The sequence below is a fragment of the Mustela lutreola genome, chromosome 6 (genome assembly GCF_030435805.1).
Source record: "Mustela lutreola isolate mMusLut2 chromosome 6, mMusLut2.pri, whole genome shotgun sequence".
NCBI classification, from domain to species: domain Eukaryota; kingdom Metazoa; phylum Chordata; class Mammalia; order Carnivora; family Mustelidae; genus Mustela; species Mustela lutreola.
The window spans coordinates 122931081-122951622 of NC_081295.1; the positions used below are offsets into that span (position 1 = coordinate 122931081).

The window sequence follows — 20542 nt, forward strand, 5'->3', positions numbered from 1 at the left end:
GTGTTCTGTCCTTCTGTGTTAACCCCTCTCATCCCAGTGCCCCGGATAGCCCCCGTACTAGGTGTATCTGAGGGCACATACATACACACACACATACACACACACACACATGTACACACACACACACACACACACACATTCTCCAGTATGTGTGGGCATAGTTCAATGTACATGGTTGGAGACACAAGCTCCTTCATAAAAATCTTTACAAAACAAGGTACAAGACGCTTATCTCTAACTACAACCCCCACAAAACCTGAACGACACCAGACCTTTGCTTTGTGCAGGCCTTAACAGAAATTCTGTTGTTTAGATCAGGTATACCTTTATCTCCCATAGGGAGAACTGACCTCAGTGTCCTTTTTTTATCTCTCTGAACAACGAGGCAAAGCTCAGGCTCAAGTCTAGCTTTAACTCTACCCACAAATGAGGCGCCCAGATACACCACATTAAACAAAGACATCCAGGGAATCGCACAGGCAGAAGTACTTTATTTGGCAGTTTTACCTTGATATATAGAACAGAGGACTCTGCCCTCCCTCACCAGCCTCCCCAGAAATCCTGTCTTCCTATCCCAAGAGAGTGACAGCAGACTTTGCTACAAGAAAGGCAATAGCCATGGCCTTGGCCTGCTTTCTGGCTCCACTTCCATGGAAGGGCAGAGAAGCATTGCCCAAACCCCACCACTGGATCAGAGCCCAGGTAAACAGCAGCAATCGCATCTGACCCTTTGAGCAGAAGCAAGGCCAACAATCATCTGGGCTCCCATGCCTTGCCAAGGTGACCCTGTCTCAGCCACCACTGGGCAGTACTCCTGGGTCCCTCTCACCCCACTCTGGGGAGGTATGCAATAACGAGGAGAATCCTCAGGTCTCCGGCAGGCGGAGAAGAGTTCCAGAAGTGGTGGAGACACTGCAAAAGAAAGACGAGGCTGAAGCCAGATCCCTAGGCCTAAAGTCCGGGGAAAACTCAGAGCTTGACCTGGAATATGGCAGAGGGAATCCAACCTTGGGCCACTGCTTGGTGATCTGCCAGAGGCTGGGGGTGAGACTCACCAGTCCACCAGCTGCGCCCCAATGAGGTCATGCACGTGGTAGGTGAGGCCGAGTCGCACCGTGGCAGGTGCCCGCCGGCCCAAGAGCTCTGATAGGAGTAGCTCCCGGTACTTGGCCTTCCGGACCATGCCAAGGACAGCCTGGCGCCCTGGAGAAGAAATGGCACAGAAGAGGGGAAAGGGGAATAAGGCCTGGGCCCCGAGAAACTACCCAAAGGTGTTCGTTCTTAAGCGGGTGAAGACTTGAGATGCGGATAGAATACCTTTAACAAAATATTTAATGAATCTCCCAGCACCAGGCACGGCCAGCCACCAACTCCCAGCATCTCGGACGGTGAGCACTCCAGCATTCACTAGTTGCCTAAGGAGGGTGGGGAGTCAAGAGAGAGAAGAGTTGAGCTCTGAGAATCCTATTCCTGCCCACTGATGCTTGAACAGTCTCCCCAAATGGGCAACCATGTAAAGGGACTAAGGAACAGAAGCCCACCCTGGAATGGTTCTCGTTCCCACCACCCTGCTGTTTGGTGCCCGGCCTTGCTTCCATTCCCCGGCTCCTACTCCCCACCCCCTTTCTTTTGCATTATTATTACTTGTTCAACTAAATCACCTTCTGCTTCTAGAAGCCCTCCTTGACCACATGCCCTGACACAGCCTCAGCCCAACCCCAAGGGTGAAACAAGGGCCTTTCTTCTGGGCTCCTGCCTCTGCTGATGTATACCTCACCATGGCTTCCCCATGTCTTACTAAAAAGTTTATAAAATGCTTTCACATTTGCCTTGGGTTACAAAATAGGGAGCCTGAGCCAGATAAGGCCCCCTGAAATGGAATCTTTATTTTGCCCTTGTCCAGTCACTGCTTTTTAATGTAGGTTTTAGGGGCATCCAAGCTCCTACCATTCTCAATTCTCTTAGTCTCAGCAGGGTTCACAATAGGCATTTATGGTGCCTGCCAGGCCTCTAAATTCATTGGATTAGTCACCCAGATCTCTTGAATTCTAGACTAGGGCTCTTTCCAAGGACTCAGATAAAAACAGGCCTCCTCTCTTATGGGCGGAGCACAAATTAGGGTCATTTTCCTAAAAAGAAGAGTCCATCTATCTTTTTGGCAGGTTCACCAAAAGGACAAAGCTGGATGGGACTGGATGGATACAGAGAAGTCTCAGATGCCTGAGCTCTGTTATTCCCCCAAGTCTCACGTGATCTCTGGGTCCCTGAAGCCGAAGGTCTGTGTCATTTGGTCTTGCTGGAAGCTAAGGTCCCCACAGGCTGGAAGTACCAAAGCCAGAAACTTCTGCACTGCCCCAGCATATGGTCGGCCATCGCAGGCCTTGAGGACCTGGAACCAGAGATGAGAGATGAGGTCTGGCCCCAACCTCAGCCTCTACTGACCATCTCCAGGATATTCCTCCTCCCGTTTTCCCTTTTGCTCATGTCCTTCTACCTCCTTTTCTTCTCCTTTATATTACTACGGACCAGAGCTCTGTGTCCTCTCTGTAACACACAGAGCGGAAAAACTGTCTCTTTATTTCCATTCTCCAACTTCCCTGCTTGCCCCCCACACCCTATGGCACACACACACAGTTACACGCACTCTGGTCCTGTAGTCCTCAGTGAAGATAATTCCATGGGCGTCCAAGTCAAAGCCTAGTTGGATGACTCTGATCTCCCCCTGCTCTTGAAGCTCCTTCTGTCTCCAGGGAGATGGGAGTAAAAAGAATGGTATCAGGCTAAGATACTCTGATATATTCTGGGCACTTTTGGGCAGGGATATTTTATTGCAAACACTGGGAATTTTTCTCTAAGCAAAGAAAAAACTGTGGGAAGAGAATCAGGTGGATTACTAAATAGTCTTTTCAAATTAGTTACCCACTTTCCCATCCACCCACCCCATCAGCTGCCTATCAAGAAATCAATATGGGGACGCCTGGGTGGCTCAGTGGGTTAAGCCGCTGCCTTCGGCTCAGGTCATGATCTCAGGGTCCTGGGATCGAGCCCCGCATCGGACTCTCTGCTCAACAGGGAGCCTGCTTCCTCCTCTCTCTCTCTGCCTGCCTCTCTGCCTGTTTGTGATCTCCCTCTGTCAAATAAATAAATAAAATCTTTAAAAAAAAAAAAAAAAGAAATCAATATGTATTTTCCAATCATATGCCAGACACTAAAATAAGATAGTGATTAAGACATGGACCCTGCCTTCAAGGAATTAACAGTCAAGACTTTGGGTGAGGGAAGGTGAGAAGGTAGGGAAAATATTTGAAAAGATACTAGCAAATCCATAATCACATAAATTAATTAATCCACCTCTCAAAAACTCATAGAACAAACAGAGGTAAGGAAATAACTTGCATTAACTTTAGTTACTAAGAAACTAATAACTGAAAAATACATATTCTCTTCAAATATATATAGAATATTTAGCAAAACTGAACACATAGCACAAAGCAAATCTCAATAAACTTCAAATGACTAAAAGCATATTGTTTATGTTCCCTGACCACAGTATCTTTTGTGTCAGAAATCAGTGACAAATAGGTAATATGAAAACGCACACATACATTAAAATTAAAGACAGATTAAAATTAAGACATACATTCCTAATCAACCCTCGGTCCAAGAAAAAACATGACAAAAGAAGTTAGAACATATTTTAAACTGAAAGGTAGCCAAAAATATATACCAAAACTATATATATATACCTGCACATGACTAAGATAAACTACAACTTAACACGCATATATTAGAAGTGAAGAGAGGATGAAATTAATCAGAAAAAAGTAAAAGAAACACAACAGTGGAGAATAAACACTAATAAAATAGAAAATATGTGTACAAGAAAACAACAAAGCTATTGATAAAACTATTAAAATTGATAAGCCACTGATGAGACTGACCAAGAAAACGGTTGGGGGGGGAGGGATGGGTGGACTAGATAAAGCAGAGATAATCAATATAAAGAATGAAAAAAGGATCATTGCTACACATCCAATAAACAATAAAATGAGACTACAAATTTTATGCCAATAAATTTGAAAATTCAAATGATAGGGACGCCTGGGTGGCTCAGTTGGTTAAGCAGCTGCCTTCAGCTCAGGTCATCATCCCAGCATCATTGGATCGAGTCCCACATCGGGCTCCTTGCTCCACAGGGAGCCTGCTTCTCCCTCTGACTCTGCCTGCCACTCTGTCTGCCTGTGCTTGCTCTCGCTTGCTCTCTCTCTGACAAATAAATAAAATCTTAAAAAAAAGAAAGAAAGAAAGAAAGAAAATTCAGATGATAGATTGCCTAGAAACATAATTTTTTTCACTAGAACAAAATGAGACATATTCACAAAATAGAAAACTATGAAAGTGTATGAACTATTGCTACTGAACTATTTGAAACTGAGAATTTCAAAAGTATTCTCCTAATGAAACAAGATATAAATATAGTACATATATATGTATGTACATATATACAGTATGATTTTGTTTATCTCAAGGTCAAAAATGGATAAAACTAAGCTATGTCATTTACAGGTTATCACACAGATGGTATAAAGCGAACCAAAGGAACGACTATTGTACCAGTTAGGACCATAGTTACCACCAAGGGACATTAAGTCCTTTTGACTGGAGATTGATGTATGTAGCTATAGGTGGCCTTGGGTAGTGGTTAAATGGATATCTGCCTTATGAACATTTTTAAATTGTGTGTGTGTTTATATTTTCTTTTATGCATTTTTAAAGCTTTTTTAAAATTTAGGCTAACATCAGTAAATTAAAAAAACAACAAATAGTCTATAAGGAGTGGTTCCATCTAACTCACTTCCTCATGAGAGTGGAGCTAGTCTCCATCTTCCTTTTCTTCCCTCCTTTCATCCTGACAGGATGCCATTAATCTTCCACCTGCTAAATCCAATGGACAGATTTTGGATATTATTTTACTTAATCCCTATACTGACCACTGTCTTAAATCACGGGTTCTAACACTGCCAGCTACTCCACCTCCTTGACAATCTATGTGATTTCTCAATACGCCTCTTCCGTGGTTCCTCCTAACTCCCGCAATTCCTTCTCAGCTTCTTCCAGAGACTCCTCTTCCTATGCTTTCCCCTCACATCAATGGGTCCCAAATCTTAAGGAAGAATCACTTGAGACAGTAATTCAAAATGTAGATTCCCAGGTCCTACACTCAAAAGATCTGCATCTATTAGCTTTAGGTGAGTCCCAGGAACCTTTATTTTTGAATAAGCAGCCCAGATAATTCTGAAACAGAACTCAGGACTGCCTTAAACATAGGTATCTCTCAATTTTGTAGATTTGGTCCTTTCACTCTACACTCGAGGTCCTTAACCCTGGACCCGAGGACCCATGAAACAACGTCCCCTCCCCCCAAAAAATGCACATACATCTTGTATGTATGTGGCACGTATACATTTTTGTGAGAAGAGTCATAACTTTCATTATCTTTTAAAGTTTGTAAAAAGGTTACAAATTACTCCTCTACTCACTCTTCCTACCCAATCTCACCCACATCCACAGACTGAACCACTGCTCATACCTCAACCACTCCAAACCTAGTATCACTGGCCCAGAATTCTCTCCAGTCCCTCATATCCAACTGTCCACTACACACTTGCCTTTGGATGCTACCCATGCACCTCCAACTTGTACAAAATCAAACCTATCATCCACCCAAACAACTCAGTGCCCTCCTTTTTTTTTTTTATAAAGATACATTTTTTTTTTAAGATCTTGTTTATTTATTTGACAGAGAGAGATCACAAGTAGGCAGAGAGTCAGGCAGAGAGAGAAGGAAGCAGGCTCTCCGTGGAACAGAGAGCCCGATGCGGGGCTCGATCCCAGGACCCTGGGATCATGACCTGAGCTGAAGTCAGAGGCTTTAACCCACTGAGCCACCCAGGTGCCCCAGTGCCCTCCTCTTCTATTCACTCCACCAACCACTCAATCCCCATCATCCAGAAAATCTGACTCTTCCTGGACTCTTCCCTCTTCCCCACTCCCCTCCACCTTCACCCACCCTCGCCCTCCCTACTGCTCTCCCCTCATTTAGACCTTCGCCAGTTCTCCGATGCAGTATCTTCCTCACTGATCTCCCCGTCTCATCTCACTCCCTCCAATCCACGCAACACAGCGTTCCCTCTCCTGATTAACATTCTCTGCTAGCTTATCGCCTTCCGTGTTAAGTCTGAAACACCACCGCCGCACAAGGCCTGCCGCGACCAGACGCCCGCCTGCATTCCCAGCGCTGTAAAGCTCCAACTGTGCCCGATGACTCCGTTTTCCCAAGAGTCGCTCTTCCACTTGCACGATGTGGCATGCTCCCTACTGCCTCTGGGTCTTCTAACAGGGTCTGTGGCATTTTCCTTGGCCCCGCAAGGACCGGCCCAAAGGGCCCGAACGCCCGCTGAGCGGCCGAGGGCCGGCGGAGCCACCGAGCGTCTGAGTGATGGGGACCCTCGGGAGCGCCCGCGAGGCCGGGAAGCTGCTTCCGTCTGTCGCTCCGACGCCGCTCACCAGCTGCCGGTCGGCCACCGTCCGGTCCGGCACGAGGCTGTACACCTGGCTCCTCAGCGCTATGGGCGGCAGCGCGTCCTCGAACAGGCCTCGCGGGAACAGCTGCACCAGCTCGGCGACCGCCGCGCGCGCCGACCCTGGGCGGAGAGACCGGGTCACTGCAGCGAGAAGGAGGGCGGGGGGCGCCGTTCTCCCACCGCCCGCCGCTCCCCATGTCGCCCTGGGGCGGCCGCGCTTACCCGACTCGCCCCTTAGAGGATCCGCCTCTGCCTGTCCTCGCTCCCGCCGCCTCTTCAGCCCAAAGGCGTCCGGGACCAGGCGCTGTCTCTTCCGGCTCATATCCCGGGATGTCAGGCGGCCGGGGAAGAGGTCTGTGTTGAGACAAGGGGCCAAGGAGACAGCGTCTTCCGGCGCACAGCAGTGACCTCAGGCTCCCGGGAGGCCGGTCTGCCCCGCGGAAGAAGAATGACGTGAGACCGAAGCGGCGTCAACTTGCCTTTTCAGCCGGCGGGGGAGGAGCGTCGCCGCACGCCTGCCGGGATCGGCTGCCTCCGCCGGCTCTCAGAGTCCGGAACGCGTGGGCGGCGGGATGAAGCGCTCCCCGCCCCGCGCGGCTGAGGGGTCTGCCAGCCACTGTCGCTGCATGATTGCGTCTTGGAGGGCGGAAAACCACTTTTGCGTGCCACCCCGTCTTCCGGACGTACCTGCCTTGTCGCTTTAGCTCCGCGGAGGTGGAGGTCGAGGTTGGCGGGCTTTGGGACAATCAGATCCTTGCTGTGAGCCCGGACAGCCTTCCTCAGCTTACTGCGTTTGGAGCATCTGGAGGCGGGGATATAGGGCAAGGGAAAAGGTGGGCTATGCACCTGGCCTTGGTTCTGTTCCAGGGCCAGAGCCTGGCCATCAGTAGGCTCGCCTAGTCCTAACCCAGAGTCTCCCTTTTCCAGGGCTCCTCTGTGAAAGGATAACTTCCCAACCTTCCGTTCTTAGGACCTCATGGATCGCAGAGAGAACAAGAGAAAATTGGAGAATGTAGAGGTAGCTGAGCCTCGGAACAAACTCACCAGCCCAGCATCCTCGCTGCCCACAGACCCTGCCCTCTATACTGGGCCCTTTCCTTTCTATGGGCGCCCTTCCGAACTGGGCTGCTTCTCTCTGGATGCACAACGCCAGTACCACGGAGATGCTCAAGCCTTGCGCTACTACAGCCCACCCCCTACCAATGACCAAGGCCCCAATTTTGACCTCAGAGATGGATACCCTGATCGATACCAACCCAGGGATGAGGAGCTCCAAGAGGGGCTGGACCACCTGCTGCACTGGCTCCTGGATCACCGAGGCAAGCTGGAGGGGTGAGCAAAGTACAGCACACAGATCTAGAGATCTGCACCTACCCTCTAAGCTGGAGTGGGTTCAGTCTTTAGAAGGAACGTAGACTCTTGGGGAAATCATCTGAGCTAGCTTCTAACTCCTCCCTTTAGGGGTCCAGGCTGGCTGGCAGAGGCCATAGTGACATGGCGGGGGCACCTGACAAAATTGCTGACGACACCGTATGAGCAGCAGGAGGGCTGGCAGCTGGCGGCCTCCCGCTTCCAGGGGACACTGTACCTGAGTGAAGTAGAGACACCAGCAGCTCGGGCCCAGAGGCTTGCCCGGCCACCCCTCCTCCGGGAGCTTATGTACATGGGGTACAAGTTTGAGCAGTACATGTGTGCAGGTGAGAGTTGCCCCTGCTCTGTAGCCTACATGCTCTTCCCCAGAGATTGAAAGTCCCCACCCTTGTTGCCATTTCTCTCCTTGTGCAGACAAGCCTGGAAGCTTCCCAGATCCCTCCGGGGAGGTTAACACCAATGTGGCCTTCTGCTCTGTGCTACGCAGCCGCCTGGGAAACCACCGTCTACTCTTCTCGGGGGAGGTAGACTGCATGGACCCCCGGGCCCCATGCACACAGCCCCCTGCCTGCTATGTGGAGCTCAAGACTTCCAAGGAGATGCACAGGCCTGGCCACTGGAGGAACTTCTACAGGTTCAGAATGGGGTTGGGTAGGGTGAGAGCCTAAAACAAGAGAGCTGGAAAAGGGACCTGAGAGAAGCTGGAGGGTGGAGGAAAGGTCCTACTGACCCCTTGCCTTTCCTGACAGACATAAGCTGCTAAAATGGTGGGCTCAGTCATTCCTTTTGGGGGTCCCAAACGTCGTTGCTGGCTTCCGTAACCCAGAGGGTTTCGTCTGTTCCCTCAAGACCTTTCCTACCATGGAGATGTTCGAGTATGTCAGGGTAAGGCAGCGGTGTCGCAGCTCCCACCTGCATCCCCCACACCAGGGCCACAGGTCCAGTGTTCCCGGCTGTAGTCCGTTTTCCCCTCCCTGCCCCCTCACTGCCTATCTTCTCCCTCCTCCTTGGCCCTCTTTAGAATGACCGTGATGGCTGGAATCCCTCCGTGTGCATGAACTTCTGTGCTGCCTTCCTTAGCTTTGCCCAGAACACAGTTGTCCAGGATGATCCCAGGTGAGTCTTTCAGCTCTGTCCCTGCCCCCTGGGTCCCCGGAGCTCTCCTCCAGCCCTCAACTTGTGACTCCATGTGCCCCCTAGGCTTGTCTATCTCTTCTCCTGGGAGCCTGGCAGCCCAGTCACAGTGTCTAAACATCAAGACGCACCCTACGTCTTCCTGCCCACATGGTATGTGGAAGCTGTGACCCGGGACCTCCCATCAGCCCCCAGGACACCTTCCCCCAAAGACTGAGACCTTGAAAGGGCTGGTCCTGTCTCTGTGTGCACAGATAAAAGCATATTTCTAGGTGGTTCTTCTTGCTATGTCTTTTGCCTGAGTCGACCCTGCCCAGCACCTCCAGTACACACACGTGGTTTACTGTTTTATTACTACATTTTTACACAGAGGGCATTCACTGAGTGTACAGGCTGGCTGCAAAGACGATGTCCCTCCGTAGCAGGGTAGCTGCTGTCTCCATCTTGGCACCTAACACAGGCTCACCTACAAGGCGGGCTGCCCCCCTCAGTGAGCGACACATCTCAGCCAGGCGCTGGATGCAGCGGACCACCAGGCCCTCAGGGGTCCCCGAAAGCCCCGCCAGCTCGGAGAAGGGCTGTAAGGGAAGCAGGGTGAGGACTGAATGTGGTAGACCTGGGCAGCCTCTCCCCAACCCGCCACCCACAAAACCCCAGTGACTCACCATGCCCCGGGCCCACTCGTACACAACTTCGACAAGCCCAAAATTCAGCTCCCCCACAAATTCCTCCACTGTCTGGTTCAAGCCACAGGCCACCTGGACCTCACCAATCCGCTTGGCCACAGCCCGGACACGTTCAACTCCCTGCAGATGGGAAAGGAGAGGCTCAGACCCTGCCTTCCTTCTCCAGGAGTGGGGAGTCCCAGGTCAAGAAAGGCAGCATCCCAGCTCTTAGGGACACTTAACAGGGCTGGAGGCATCACCTGGAGAACACCCAGGGATGGGAATTGGGAACACCACAGCCAAGGGGGAGAAGTGGGTTGGGTGTCCCCTACCTGTTTGAGGGTGCTTGGGAGCTGCTCCCCTGGGTCCCCAGGGCTCTGGCAGACCAGGCCGGAGAGCAGGGCTGCAATCTCCTCCGGCCGCAGGGCACTCAGAGCATTGTCAAACATGAGCTCAGTGAGGAGCAGCTCATGGCTGCTCATGGCACAAGCCACCCGCCCTGCCAGCTTCACCGTGCCCACCTCGTCTACATAACCCAGGGTTCGGAGCACCTGAAGAAAGATGGTAGGTGTTGGGAGCCTGCTATCTTCTCCCTCACTAGCCCCCTACCCCCCACTGCTGCCCCTCCGACCTCTACTCGCTGGTGATACTCTGGGAGCAGCAGCAGTGACTGATCTGACAGCAGGAAGCGTAGTCGCTCCATCTCCTTCTGTATCTGCACGCGCTCCTGCAGCTTCAGGTACTGCAGAGAGCCACCAGCGGAAGCACATTAGTCTTCCCCGTGCCCCAGGGCAGGAGGGCACCAAGGACAAGGGCAGAGATGGGACTGGCCAGTGTACAGGTGTACAGGGGTCCAGAAGGGAAACCCACCCCCCACTCCCACCTCTCAGCTTGGGAGCTGGCATCCAGGACCCTACCTGGGCAGAGAAACGAGGGCTGTGCACACACTGAGCACCGCCAATCAGCTCCTCCAGCTTCCGGGCTCGGAGCCCCCCCTCTACCACTGATACATCTTTGAGCTGCAGGTCATTGACAGGGTCAAGGGTAGGGGGTCCCGCTGAGTAGGCCTGAGCCAGACGCAGCAGTTCCTGCACAGCAGTGGTCACAGCTGCAATGGGAGGATCCTTCCTGAGGAAGGAGCAAAGTCTTGAAAACTAAGGCAGAGTCTTTGCTTCCACAGAAGCCCCTACACCCCAGCCGCACCTCTCCACACCCCGTTACATGGTCCCTCCCCAGGAAAAGGATCCCCCCCCCCAGCATCCCTGACTTGAATTTTGGTTGCTGCCTCCTGCTGAAGTCCTCCAAGATCTTCTCCCCATTCACCCGGAGAACCTTGGTGGTGATGGCGGCCACATCTCCTGGCTGGAGCTTGGCCACTGTGTGGTCACAAGGTCCTGTGAAAAGGGGAGAGCAGGACCAAACATTACCATGAACCCAGGCAAGCAGCCCACACTGCTGTCAGGAACCCGGACATCTGCCCCATGTTCACCTTCAGGCAGGAACAGCTTGAATCCCACAAGATCATCGGGGTAGGGCACATCTGGGGTGGCTGGTGGCCTCTCCTGTGGGTCCTCAGACACAGGCTTATCACACAAGACCAGGGTTGTAAATACCCTGCTGGTGGAGTTCGAGGAGACCTAGGGTAGATGGGGAAGGCCAGGCCAGGGCAACATGAGGAGCGGAGATCAAAGATCGGGAGCAGATCCCCACCCTCGGGCAGTGATCATGAAGCAACTGCAGAGCCACCAGTATGGACTGGTAACCCAAGTCAAAGCAGTCTTCGGGGGCGGACAAGGAGGTAGGCACCCAGTGGAAAACAACAGGAAAGGAGAGCAAGAACGCATATGAGTATACCATTGTGACCAACTGCCCCCAGCCAAGGGGGAAGATGGGAATGAGGTTCCTTCCTCCCTCCTCCCAACCCAACTCCTTCCCCATTCACTCCAACTCCCCCCACGGTCCGAGTTTCCATTACCCTCACCTGCAGGATCACACCCAATGTGTTGTGATACTCCTGATTCTTCACAACCACCACCCTTCCCGCTGAGAGAGACTTGAGCCCATTCACAGACTCCATGATGCGCTGCTAAAGAGTGGGGAGAGAGAAGGAAGCATCACGGACACAGAGACTAGGCTGGGATTAGGTTCAGGAGCACCCAAAGTGTTGCATTCTCTTCCCCTCTTTCTCCATCACCCCCACAACACTCACCTGGATCAGGCTCCGGGTCTCTGTCAGTTCCTCCCCCCAGCTGTAATACTCAGGCAGGTCAACCAATTGGCCAGTCGTGTCAGGTTCCTCCAAGGCCCCTAGTCTCTTGGTCAGTTCAGCTAGAGCCTGTTCATGAGCCTGGGCCGAAGTGGGGGAAGGTGTGAAAGGACAGTCCCCAGTGTCCCACCGTCCCCACCTGCACCCCCTGGTCTCCAGATGTCCGCCCCTTCCCAGTCCGGCTTCCCTTGTCCCAACTGCCTGCCCAGTATACTGGTCATCCCAACCTCCTCACCTTGCTGTCCTTGCGGGATGGAAACTCAGAGAAGCTTCTCTTCATCATGTCCTCCACCCTGAGGGCGTCCACCCGCAGCAGGTTCAGGATCATGGTATATGTGAGTCGGAACTGGGACTGCAGCTGTGATGGCTTCCCCTGGGCCAGGTCAAAGAACCCAGTGAGATGGAGCCGGGGGTGGGGGCTGGGGACCAGCTGCCCCCCAGCCAGCCCCTTAGGGAGCAGTTCTACTCCCAGCAGATCTCGTCCCCTCTCTGCAACCATAGGACCTTAGACAAACCGCTTACTCACCTCTGCAAAATAAGGGAAGAAAACTAAATAGGCTCTCCAAGGTCCTACCTGGCTCTGTCTTCACACTGACAATAAACTAGAGATGATAGTCTAATCCTCAGATCTGCTCACTCTGACCTTGATTTCTCCCCGGCAAAAGAAAAAAGTACAGTTGACCCTTGAACACCATGGGTTTGAACTTTACGGGTTCACTTATGCATAGATTTCTTTTTTTTTTTTTTAAAGATTTTATTTATTTATTTGAGAGAGAGACAGTGAGAGAGAGCATGAGCGAGGAGAAGGTCAGAGAGCGAAGCAGACTCCCCATGGAGCTGGGAGCCTGATGTGGGACTCGATCCCGGGACTCCGGGATCATGATCTGAGCCGAAGGCAGTCGTCCAACCAACTGAGCCACCCAGGCGTCCCTATGCATGGATTTCTTTCAGTAAATGCTGTATAGTCCTATAAGTATTTTCTTTCTTATAAGTTCCTTCATAACATTTTCTTATCTGTTGCTTTATTTTAAGAATACAACACATAATATGTGTAACATACATATAGGTGTTGATCATCTGTTACCAGTAAGGCTTCAGGCCAACAGTATACACTATTAGTAGTTAAGTTTTCCAGGAGTCAGAAGTTGTACATGGCTATCTGACTGTGCAGGAGGTCAGTGCCCCTAACCCTACACTGTTCAAGGGTCAACTATGCAAAGAAAGGGGAGGGGGAAGAGGGCTGGAAGAGAGAATTGGGCCAGTAACCGGAGTTGGGGCCCTCCCAGCTCAGCCCATCCCACCCCGGCTCACCATCATCATGCGGTGCAGGTCTGCCATTTCAGGCACACGGCCCTTGCAGAGCAGGATGACAGTGCCGGTGGGGTCCAGGCCCCTCCGGCCTGCCCGGCCCGCCATCTGCACATACTCTCCAGGGAGCAGGTCCCGGAAGGCGGAGCCATCATGCTTCCGCATGGAGTCAAACACCACTGTTCGGGCAGGCATATTTACACCCATGGCAAAAGTCTCTGTGGCAAACAAGACCTGGAATGGGGGAAGAGAGCTTCAGCAAAGTGGTGCAATACACACCCCACCCTAGCCAAGTGCACCTTACTTTGTAGCCGAGGCTAAGTCCCAGACAGTTAACTCGCAGGATCTCATTTAACTTTCAGGGCCAATCATAGTGTAAGCACTGTATTTTCCTCGTTTTATCTATTTAACTATCTACTTTGGTTTTTTTAAGATTTTATTTATTTATTTATTTGACACAGAGAGAGAGAATAAGCAGGGGGTGCAGCAGGCAGAGGGAGAGGGAGAAGCAGGCTCCTCGCTGAGCAGGGAGCCCAATGCAGCTCAATCCCAGGACCCTGGGATCATGACCTGAGCTGAAGGCAGGCGCTTAACAGACTGAGCCACCCGGGCACCCCTCTACTTCTTTTCTTGTAACCCTCATAGCTCACTCCCATCCCTCCACCATCAATCATCCCGGTATAGAGTATCGTTCTGTGTGATTATATTCTTGCAGATTGTACCCTATTCTGAGTGCATGAATTTATAATCCACGTTAAAGGCAGTTATACCCTAAGTCAAGAAATAAATGATAGGGTACCTGGGTGGCTCAGCTGGTTAAGCCTCCGACTTGACTTTGGCTCAGGTCATGATCTCAGGGTTGTGAAATCAAGCCCTATCAGCCCTGTGTTGGGTTCTGTGCTGGGAATGGAGCCTGCTTAAGATTCTCTCTCCCTCTGCCCCTCTCTCACAACTCACTAAAAAAATTTTAAAATGATACATGCACCCTTATGTTTAGCATAAGGAATATAGCCAATGATACTAATAAGAGCAACGGATAGTGACAGACAGGAGTTACACTTGTGGTAAGCACAGCATACCAGGTAAACTTCCGTCTACTGTATAATCAGAAAAAGAATTACCATGTTTTACATCTGAAATTAATGTAACACTGTGTGTGTCAACTGTACTCAAATGAAAAGTAATAATAACATAACAGCAGTCATGTATCTCGTGTTTTCTTTTCTGCCACAGTGTTTTCAACACCCATCCCAGTCCCTGTGGTTATACCAAATCCACTGTTGCTCGGGGCTGCAGAGCAATGTGGGGGAGTGCCCCTGACAATGCCCTACCATTCTTCTGGTGATGGCACCTTGGTGCCACCAGCACCCTACTACAAGATTACAGGCAACAAAAGAAGGAAGAGTGGACATTTTCACTCACAGACCAGGGTAGGAACTTCTTTGCATTATATACCCAGAAAAAGAATTTAGGATCAAAGAGTATATTATATATAGTTTTGCCTCAAGAATGCCAGGGTGCCCTCCAGATGTGCTACACCTATATGAGAATTCCTATAATCCTATCATCTCTGACATCTGGCAACACCTGGCATTCGCCAGTTTCCTAAATGTTAGCAGTGGCTGTAAAGTCATTTCTTGTTGAGTATTTTAAATTGTGTTTTTCTAATGACTAACTTTTCAGATACTTGCTAACTTTTTGGGTTTCTCTTCCGAATGCTGCCATACCTATCTTGTGTACCCCCATTTTAAGACAGGAAAGCCTAAAGCTCAGAAAGATGAAGGAATTTGCCTGAGGTCCCACAGTGAGTAAGCAGTGGAGTGGGGATTCACACGCAGGCAGTCTGGACCCAGAGCCCAAGTTCTTAACCACTACGCTGTCTTCTCTAAAACCTTGCCCCTCCACCCTCCGGGCAGCCCTGGAGCAAACAGCAAGTGCTGAAGAGTCCCCCTTCTACCACTGTGTGTACCTTGACCAGGCCTCGACTGAAAAGCATCTCCACGATCTCTTTAAGAATAGGCAGGATGCCACTGTGGTGCACACCCAGGCCGCGGTGCAGAAGTTCGGACATGTGCAGGACCTGCAGGGAGCCAAGGCCCATGGTCAGGAAGAAGGTGGTGGAGAATCCTCTCCCAACCAGTCTCCAAGACCCCCATCCATACCTGGGGCAGCTGGCGGTCAGAGCCACGGAGGCGGGCAAGGCAGCGCTGCAGGAAGAGGTGAATCTCACTCTTCTCTGAACTCGTGGTGAGGTCAAGGGAGTTGAGGCCCGAGGCTTGCTCATCACAGCGACCCCGGGAGAAGGTGAACACCACCACAGGCAGCTGTGCGCGGGTGCGGAGGGAGGCCAGAAGGGACAGGTATACACCACGGTCCTACAAAAGGGGGCAGAAAGGGGCAAAGGCTGAGTCCCTGAACGAGTGAGGGCCAAAGCAAGGGGAGGTGAAGCCATGTCAAGTTGGACAGTATTCAAAGCTCAAGTCCAAACCTCTGGAGAACGTAGGAAGAATGGACAGAGTTGAAACAGGTGGTAGCAGGTAACAAGCCTCCAAGTTCTCACCTGTGCGGGCCCCCCCTGATGCGTGGGCTGCTTGGCCCCAAAGGTCTGGGCATGTTTGCTCATCCGCTCCTTCTTGGCCTCCACAGCGGCATAGTACCTGGAACATGGGGTGGGTCGGTGATCACAGTCACACCCGGGGTCACAGCGCTGACTCTGCCCCATCTCCAGCTTACCCCTTTGTATGGAAGGCGCCTCGGGAGTCCAGCAACAGAAAAAGCTCCCCCTGGGTCTTGGGGCTGTTCCCCGTGAAGAGATAATGCTCCAGGGGAACGGGGCGCGCAACAGTGCTGATCACATATATCTGGCGACGTTTCAGTCGCCTGAGTGGGGAGAAGAGAGCAGGTCAGGGGCAAGAGTGCAGGAGAGATGCACATCCCATCACATTCCCCCTCTGGCTTCACTTTTCTGGGAGCCAGACTGGAAGGCTGTCCCATCATCCCCTCTCCCAGTGCACAAAATGATCTGGACCCAAGTGGGGTCCCGCAGCCACTAGAGTCGGACACATGGCCCAACCCATCCCTTCCTTCTCTCCACCCTCAAGACCTGACCACTGTCCTCGCTATGGTCATCTTCACCCTCTCCCCCAACCAAGGAGAGCCATGGTGCCATCCACCCAAGCCTCCCAGGGCACGCATCTCACCCGATCCAGTCGGCGAACTCAAGGGCATTAGGGACGGTGGCACTCAGAAGGATGATGGAGACATGGTCAGGGAGCATGATGAGCACCTCCTCCCACACAACCCCACGCTGGGCACAGAGAAAGAACACCACTCACCAGCAGCTCAGAGGGGGCTGCCCTTCTTCCCTAGGGATGCGCACAGGGTTCCATTCGGGGGGCAAAGAAGGCAGTAAGGTCCACAAGGGTGTGTGATCTAGGCCCACAGGAGAGGACTACTAGAGCCTGGGGCCCCCGTGCCTCCTACCTCAGCATCATTGATATAGTGAACCTCATCAAAGATGACCCACTCCAGGTCCCGGATGACATCTGAGCCGCTGTACAGCATGGAGCTGGGAAGAAGAGGCCACAGGCTGACTCCCCAGGGGCTCCTGACCCTACCCTGTTCTCAGTGAACATGCTGTCCGAAGCAGCCTCACCTTCCTGACCAAAAATCCACCCGTGTTGAGTGCCTATCTCTCACCGAAGGATCTCTGTTGTCATAATGAGGCAGGAGGCCTCTGGGTGCAGCTGCACATCCCCAGTGAGCAATCCCACATCCCCGAATGTGTTTCGAAAGTCTCGGAACTTCTGGTTGCTCAGGGCCTTGATGGGCGATGTGTAAATGGTGCTGGGAAGAGGACATGAAGTCAGCTGGTCAGCACCCCCACAGCCTCCCGGGCAGCACACCTCTTCCACCCTGAGCCCTCCCAGAGGCATGCCAGAGCCCACGTGTCCCCGATCTTCCCCAAACTGCCTTCACATTCTCCTTCACAACACAACCCCACAGAAACTCTGTAGCCCAACCCCTTCCGAACCTGACGCGGGTCTTCTAACCCCTCTCCCCATCACACCCTCCTGCTTCACTCTAGTCCTGTCTCCGTTTCTCCCCAGACCTCTCATCTCAACGAGGAGGGAGAGGCGGGAAAGAGATAACAAGCAGAAAGGGTGTGGGAGAAGCCAGGACCAGCTGGTGAAAGGGGAGTCCGGGGAGGGGACCTGTACCGAGTCATGTGTTTCTGGGCAAGGGCAATGGCATATTCAGCCACAACCGTCTTCCCCGCAGATGTGTGAGCCGCTACGAAGACAGAGTCATGCCGCTCCAAGTGCAGGATGGCCTGCTTCTGGAACACATCCGGCTCAAATGACCACTGTGGGAGAGAGAAACAGATGGCAGCTAGAGAAGGGAAAGGGGCCCACCCTCCTGCCTCCTACTCCTGGGGCGTGCAAGGTGGCAGTTGCATGCCAGAGTGAAGAAAGGCCAGGACTGAGGTCGAAGAAGGACCTAGAAGGCATCTGGCCTGGGCTGGCAGAGGAAATGAAGTGAACAGTGGGAAAGAAGTAGGTGAGGATGTGAGGACCAGGCCAGCCTACCTGGAAGGCCGGCTGGGCAATGAGGCGGTAGAAATCACCAACAGGGGAGGTGACATCCACAGGAATCGCCCACTGCTCCTGAGGCAGGGGTTTGGGGGGCTCTGGAGGGGATACAGCTGGGGATGTTTCCTGCAAAAGCCGTGGAAAGGAGTGATAAAGATACAGTCAAATAGCTCTCCATTACCACCCCTCCCAAAAGATGCTCCCATCTTCCTCTTAGACCCAACCAACCCAGCCACCCCACCTCACCCTCAGCCCCCCAGTAAGGCCCCTTCTTTCCTGCCTCAACTGCCCAGAACCACCAACCTTCAACACTAGGTCCTCCAAGCTGCTTGCTCGGGCCATGGAAGCACTGCAGGGGGAGGCAGCCACAGTGTCCCCTCTGGGAATTCCTGGCTGTCCCACTGCCTCAGTTTCATCCTCGTCTCCCCCACCCAAATCCAGAGGCTCCAGCAAACGGCTGAGGCTGAGCAAGCCAGAAGCTGGAGCTGGGTGATCTGAGGAGCAAGGAAAAAAAGGAAACCTGGTCACATCCATCTCTGTTCTACAGGAGAAGGGCACCACTTCTACGCCCCATCTCAAAGTTAAAACTCACCCTTTGGTGTAAAGTCCACACCTTTTTTGAAGCCAGGCGGAACAGTAAGAAGATCTGAAGGACAAGGACAGACAGAATCACCACTACTACACAAAGTCACACAAGTCACACGTTACTCAAACCTACAGGATACCATTCACAGCACAGATGCTGAAAATGGGATACTTAGGACAACTTTCTGACAGGTGACAGTAAAGACTGTTATGACAAGGATACCTTTCCCTAATTGTCTCAAAGACACAGAAGGGGAAGGAGCAGCCCTATGATAGGCTGGGGCCCCTCTTCATCAGGGCCGAGCCTCACAGCCCCACTCCCAAGGGTCCATGCCCACACCACCTCACCTTGCTCAAAGTCTATCTCCTCCTCAGCCTCCTCCCGAGTGCTTAGATCTGTTATGGTGGGCTCATCCATTCCACCTAGGGAGAGGGTGGACAAAAAGGGATTCATGGGGTGCGGGGGTGGAGTTACAAGATGGGTGGGGAACCCTTCCTGGACTGAGGGCACTCTCCCCTACCATTCCATTTCCATAAAAGTCACCTGGCCAGAAAGGGTACTGTGTTGGATTCCCCCACAGGGACTGGGAGATAGGCCCTGGGGGCCGGCGAAGAGACAAGGAGGTGGTGGCTGATAGGTTCGTATTCTCCAACAGGACCTGAGGCAAAAGACCACAACCCCAGTGAGGCTGAGATTGCCTCTGATCCCTTCCCTACTCTGCTTCTTGTTGTCTCTGACCTCTTACCTCTTTGTAGCCCAGAATCTGGCCTGTGGTTGGGTGTCTCTGGGCCTGAAGGTCGGAGGGCACTGGGGCCCCCTGTGTGGCCAAGAGTGACCAGGGATCCATTTTCCTCTGCCATTTTCTGCAGAAAAGGAAAACAATTTTCAGGTGTTCCTTCTTTCCTGTGCCAGTTTTCTTCAGGGGCCTACCTCCCTAGTCCAGACTCCTCACCGGGCAGAGTGCTCCACACCATGCAGAGGCAACCAGGCTGGAGATGACAAAAACAGCTGTTCTGCTTCCTGCTGCAGATCTGGGGCACATGGAGGGAGGCCGTGGGGAAGCTGGTAAAGGATAAGATGAGAAACATTAGGTAGAGCATAAGACACAGACAAAAAAAGAAAGTGACGGAATTTGTGTTCAAATCAGAAGCAGCAGACATTCCTGACCAAATAGGACAACCAAGCAGAAACAGTATCTTCCAAAGATCATCCTGTCTTCCAGGGTAAACTACCTGCTACTGATTTACCGGCAACAACAATTACTGATACATTACAATACAACACAAAATACGGTAATTTCACAATCTCTGGGATTGGATTTAGGAATTTGTATTCTTAAAAATCCCCACCACTAATTACAAGGTACACTTAAATTTGAGAATCACTAGTCTTAGGGAAAGGGGGCCCAGAACTAAGGATGAGGCAGGGCCTCAAAGGCTAGCCATCAACCAGTTCCTTGGTGCTTAGAGACAGAAGGTGACTCCAGAGAAAAAAGACACATTTGAAAGAGTAATTCTCAGAGCTCAGGTATCCCCAGCACTCCCTGCTCTGTCTACACATGAGCTCTAACCCATAGCTGGTCCACTGGGCTGGGGTCTGTTGGGCACAAGGCAGGCCCAGATGACAGGAGTCCAGAAACAGAAGAATGAGGTTACGCTAGAGTCCAACAGTAAGGAGAATTGAGGAGGTTTGAAGCTCAATGTTAGGGTCAACATTCACTCACGGTGCTCTCTGGTGCCCCAGGCACATTGAGCAGCTCCCAGCGCCCCGTGCATCCCAGCTCCACCGGCCGAAGGGGCAGATCCAGGGGATCTGGAGGAGGTAGCACTACAGAGGGAAGGTCAGAGATCAGAGGTCAAGGGTCACCCCCTGACTACTCCTTCGTTCCACCCCCTCCCCCTCACCGAGTCGCTCGGTCTCCATCATCTTGGAGCCACCGCAGCGGCGGGGCAGACCGGAAGTGCAGCAAGAAGCCGTGGCGCGAGCCCCGCCCCAGAATGGGCGGAAGTGGAGGCGACTTCCGTCACACGCAGCCG

At 52.1% G+C, this 20542-nt stretch overlaps 3 protein-coding genes and 1 long non-coding RNA gene across 8 annotated transcripts; 1 reads left to right on the plus strand and 3 right to left on the minus strand.

Moving 5' to 3' along the window:
• Window positions 1–471: 471 nt before the first annotated feature.
• On the minus strand, window positions 472–7019 carry STK19 (serine/threonine kinase 19). 3 transcript variants are annotated; one of them, XM_059178855.1, is made up of 7 exons: window positions 6807–7017; window positions 6568–6725; window positions 2645–2740; window positions 2250–2389; window positions 1318–1415; window positions 1056–1203; window positions 472–912 (listed from the first exon to the last, which is right to left on the minus strand). In XM_059178855.1, the coding sequence occupies exons 1-7, from the start codon at window positions 6904–6906 to the stop codon at window positions 867–869; spliced, it is 786 nt and encodes a 261-aa protein (XP_059034838.1). In that variant the 5' UTR covers window positions 6907–7017; the 3' UTR covers window positions 472–866. The 3 variants fall into 3 exon arrangements, with proteins under 3 accessions (XP_059034838.1, XP_059034839.1, XP_059034840.1); XM_059178856.1 differs by having other exon boundaries at window positions 6568–6704; window positions 6807–7015; XM_059178857.1 differs by lacking the exon at window positions 2645–2740 and having other exon boundaries at window positions 6807–7019.
• Window positions 3381–6099, minus strand: LOC131834334 (uncharacterized). The gene is made up of 2 exons (XR_009354821.1): window positions 4856–6099; window positions 3381–4284 (listed from the first exon to the last, which is right to left on the minus strand). It is a non-coding gene; the product is annotated as an uncharacterized LOC131834334 (long non-coding RNA).
• A 68-nt stretch (window positions 7020–7087) lies between the features above and the next one.
• On the plus strand, window positions 7088–9364 carry DXO (decapping exoribonuclease). Of its 2 annotated transcripts, none has more exons than XM_059178850.1 (7): window positions 7088–7417; window positions 7512–7916; window positions 8046–8281; window positions 8370–8589; window positions 8705–8840; window positions 8977–9071; window positions 9156–9364. In XM_059178850.1, exons 2-7 carry the CDS (start codon window positions 7561–7563, stop codon window positions 9304–9306), a joined length of 1194 nt encoding a protein of 397 aa, XP_059034833.1. In that variant the 5' UTR covers window positions 7088–7417; window positions 7512–7560; the 3' UTR covers window positions 9307–9364. The 2 variants fall into 2 exon arrangements, with proteins under 2 accessions (XP_059034833.1, XP_059034834.1); XM_059178851.1 differs by having other exon boundaries at window positions 7555–7916.
• Window positions 9365–9423: 59 nt separating this feature from the next.
• SKIC2 (SKI2 subunit of superkiller complex) lies at window positions 9424–20511 on the minus strand. 2 transcript variants are annotated; one of them, XM_059178838.1, is made up of 28 exons: window positions 20411–20511; window positions 20230–20333; window positions 19459–19568; window positions 19252–19369; window positions 19050–19164; window positions 18854–18928; window positions 18513–18566; window positions 18224–18414; window positions 17918–18046; window positions 17549–17694; window positions 17028–17174; window positions 16812–16896; window positions 16529–16635; window positions 16062–16208; window positions 15889–15985; window positions 15491–15703; window positions 15298–15408; window positions 13332–13562; window positions 12256–12393; window positions 11964–12101; window positions 11736–11837; window positions 11244–11391; window positions 11022–11148; window positions 10672–10882; window positions 10386–10496; window positions 10087–10305; window positions 9755–9895; window positions 9424–9667 (listed from the first exon to the last, which is right to left on the minus strand). In XM_059178838.1, exons 1-28 carry the CDS (start codon window positions 20430–20432, stop codon window positions 9467–9469), a joined length of 3738 nt encoding a protein of 1245 aa, XP_059034821.1. In that variant the 5' UTR covers window positions 20433–20511; the 3' UTR covers window positions 9424–9466. The 2 variants fall into 2 exon arrangements, with proteins under 2 accessions (XP_059034821.1, XP_059034820.1); XM_059178837.1 differs by having other exon boundaries at window positions 11736–11840.
• Between the last annotated feature and the right edge of the window lie 31 nt (window positions 20512–20542).

Excerpts from the sequence above, each read along its gene's own strand:
- SKIC2 (XM_059178837.1), bottom strand. The coding sequence starts at position 20,432 with ATGATGGAGACCGAGCGACTCG. Across the intron at positions 18,567-18,853 it reads GGAGATAGACTTTGAGCAAG|ATCTTCTTACTGTTCCGCCT; the intron begins GTGAGGTGGTGT and ends CTTGTCCTTCAG. Across the intron at positions 18,047-18,223 it reads TGGAGGACCTAGTGTTGAAG|GAAACATCCCCAGCTGTATC; the intron begins GTTGGTGGTTCT and ends CGGCTTTTGCAG.
- STK19 (XM_059178855.1), bottom strand. The coding sequence starts at position 6,906 with ATGAGCCGGAAGAGACAGCGCCTGGTCCCGGACGCCTTTGGGCTGAAG. Across the intron at positions 1,416-2,249 it reads TTCAGGGACCCAGAGATCAC|GCAACTAGTGAATGCTGGAG; the intron begins GTGAGACTTGGG and ends CACCCTCCTTAG. Across the intron at positions 913-1,055 it reads GGGGCGCAGCTGGTGGACTG|TGTCTCCACCACTTCTGGAA; the intron begins GTGAGTCTCACC and ends TTTCTTTTGCAG.
- DXO (XM_059178850.1), top strand. The coding sequence starts at position 7,561 with ATGGATCGCAGAGAGAACAAGAGAAAATTGGAGAATGTAGAGGTAGCT. Across the intron at positions 7,917-8,045 it reads CACCGAGGCAAGCTGGAGGG|GGGTCCAGGCTGGCTGGCAG; the intron begins GTGAGCAAAGTA and ends TCCTCCCTTTAG. Across the intron at positions 8,841-8,976 it reads AGATGTTCGAGTATGTCAGG|AATGACCGTGATGGCTGGAA; the intron begins GTAAGGCAGCGG and ends GGCCCTCTTTAG.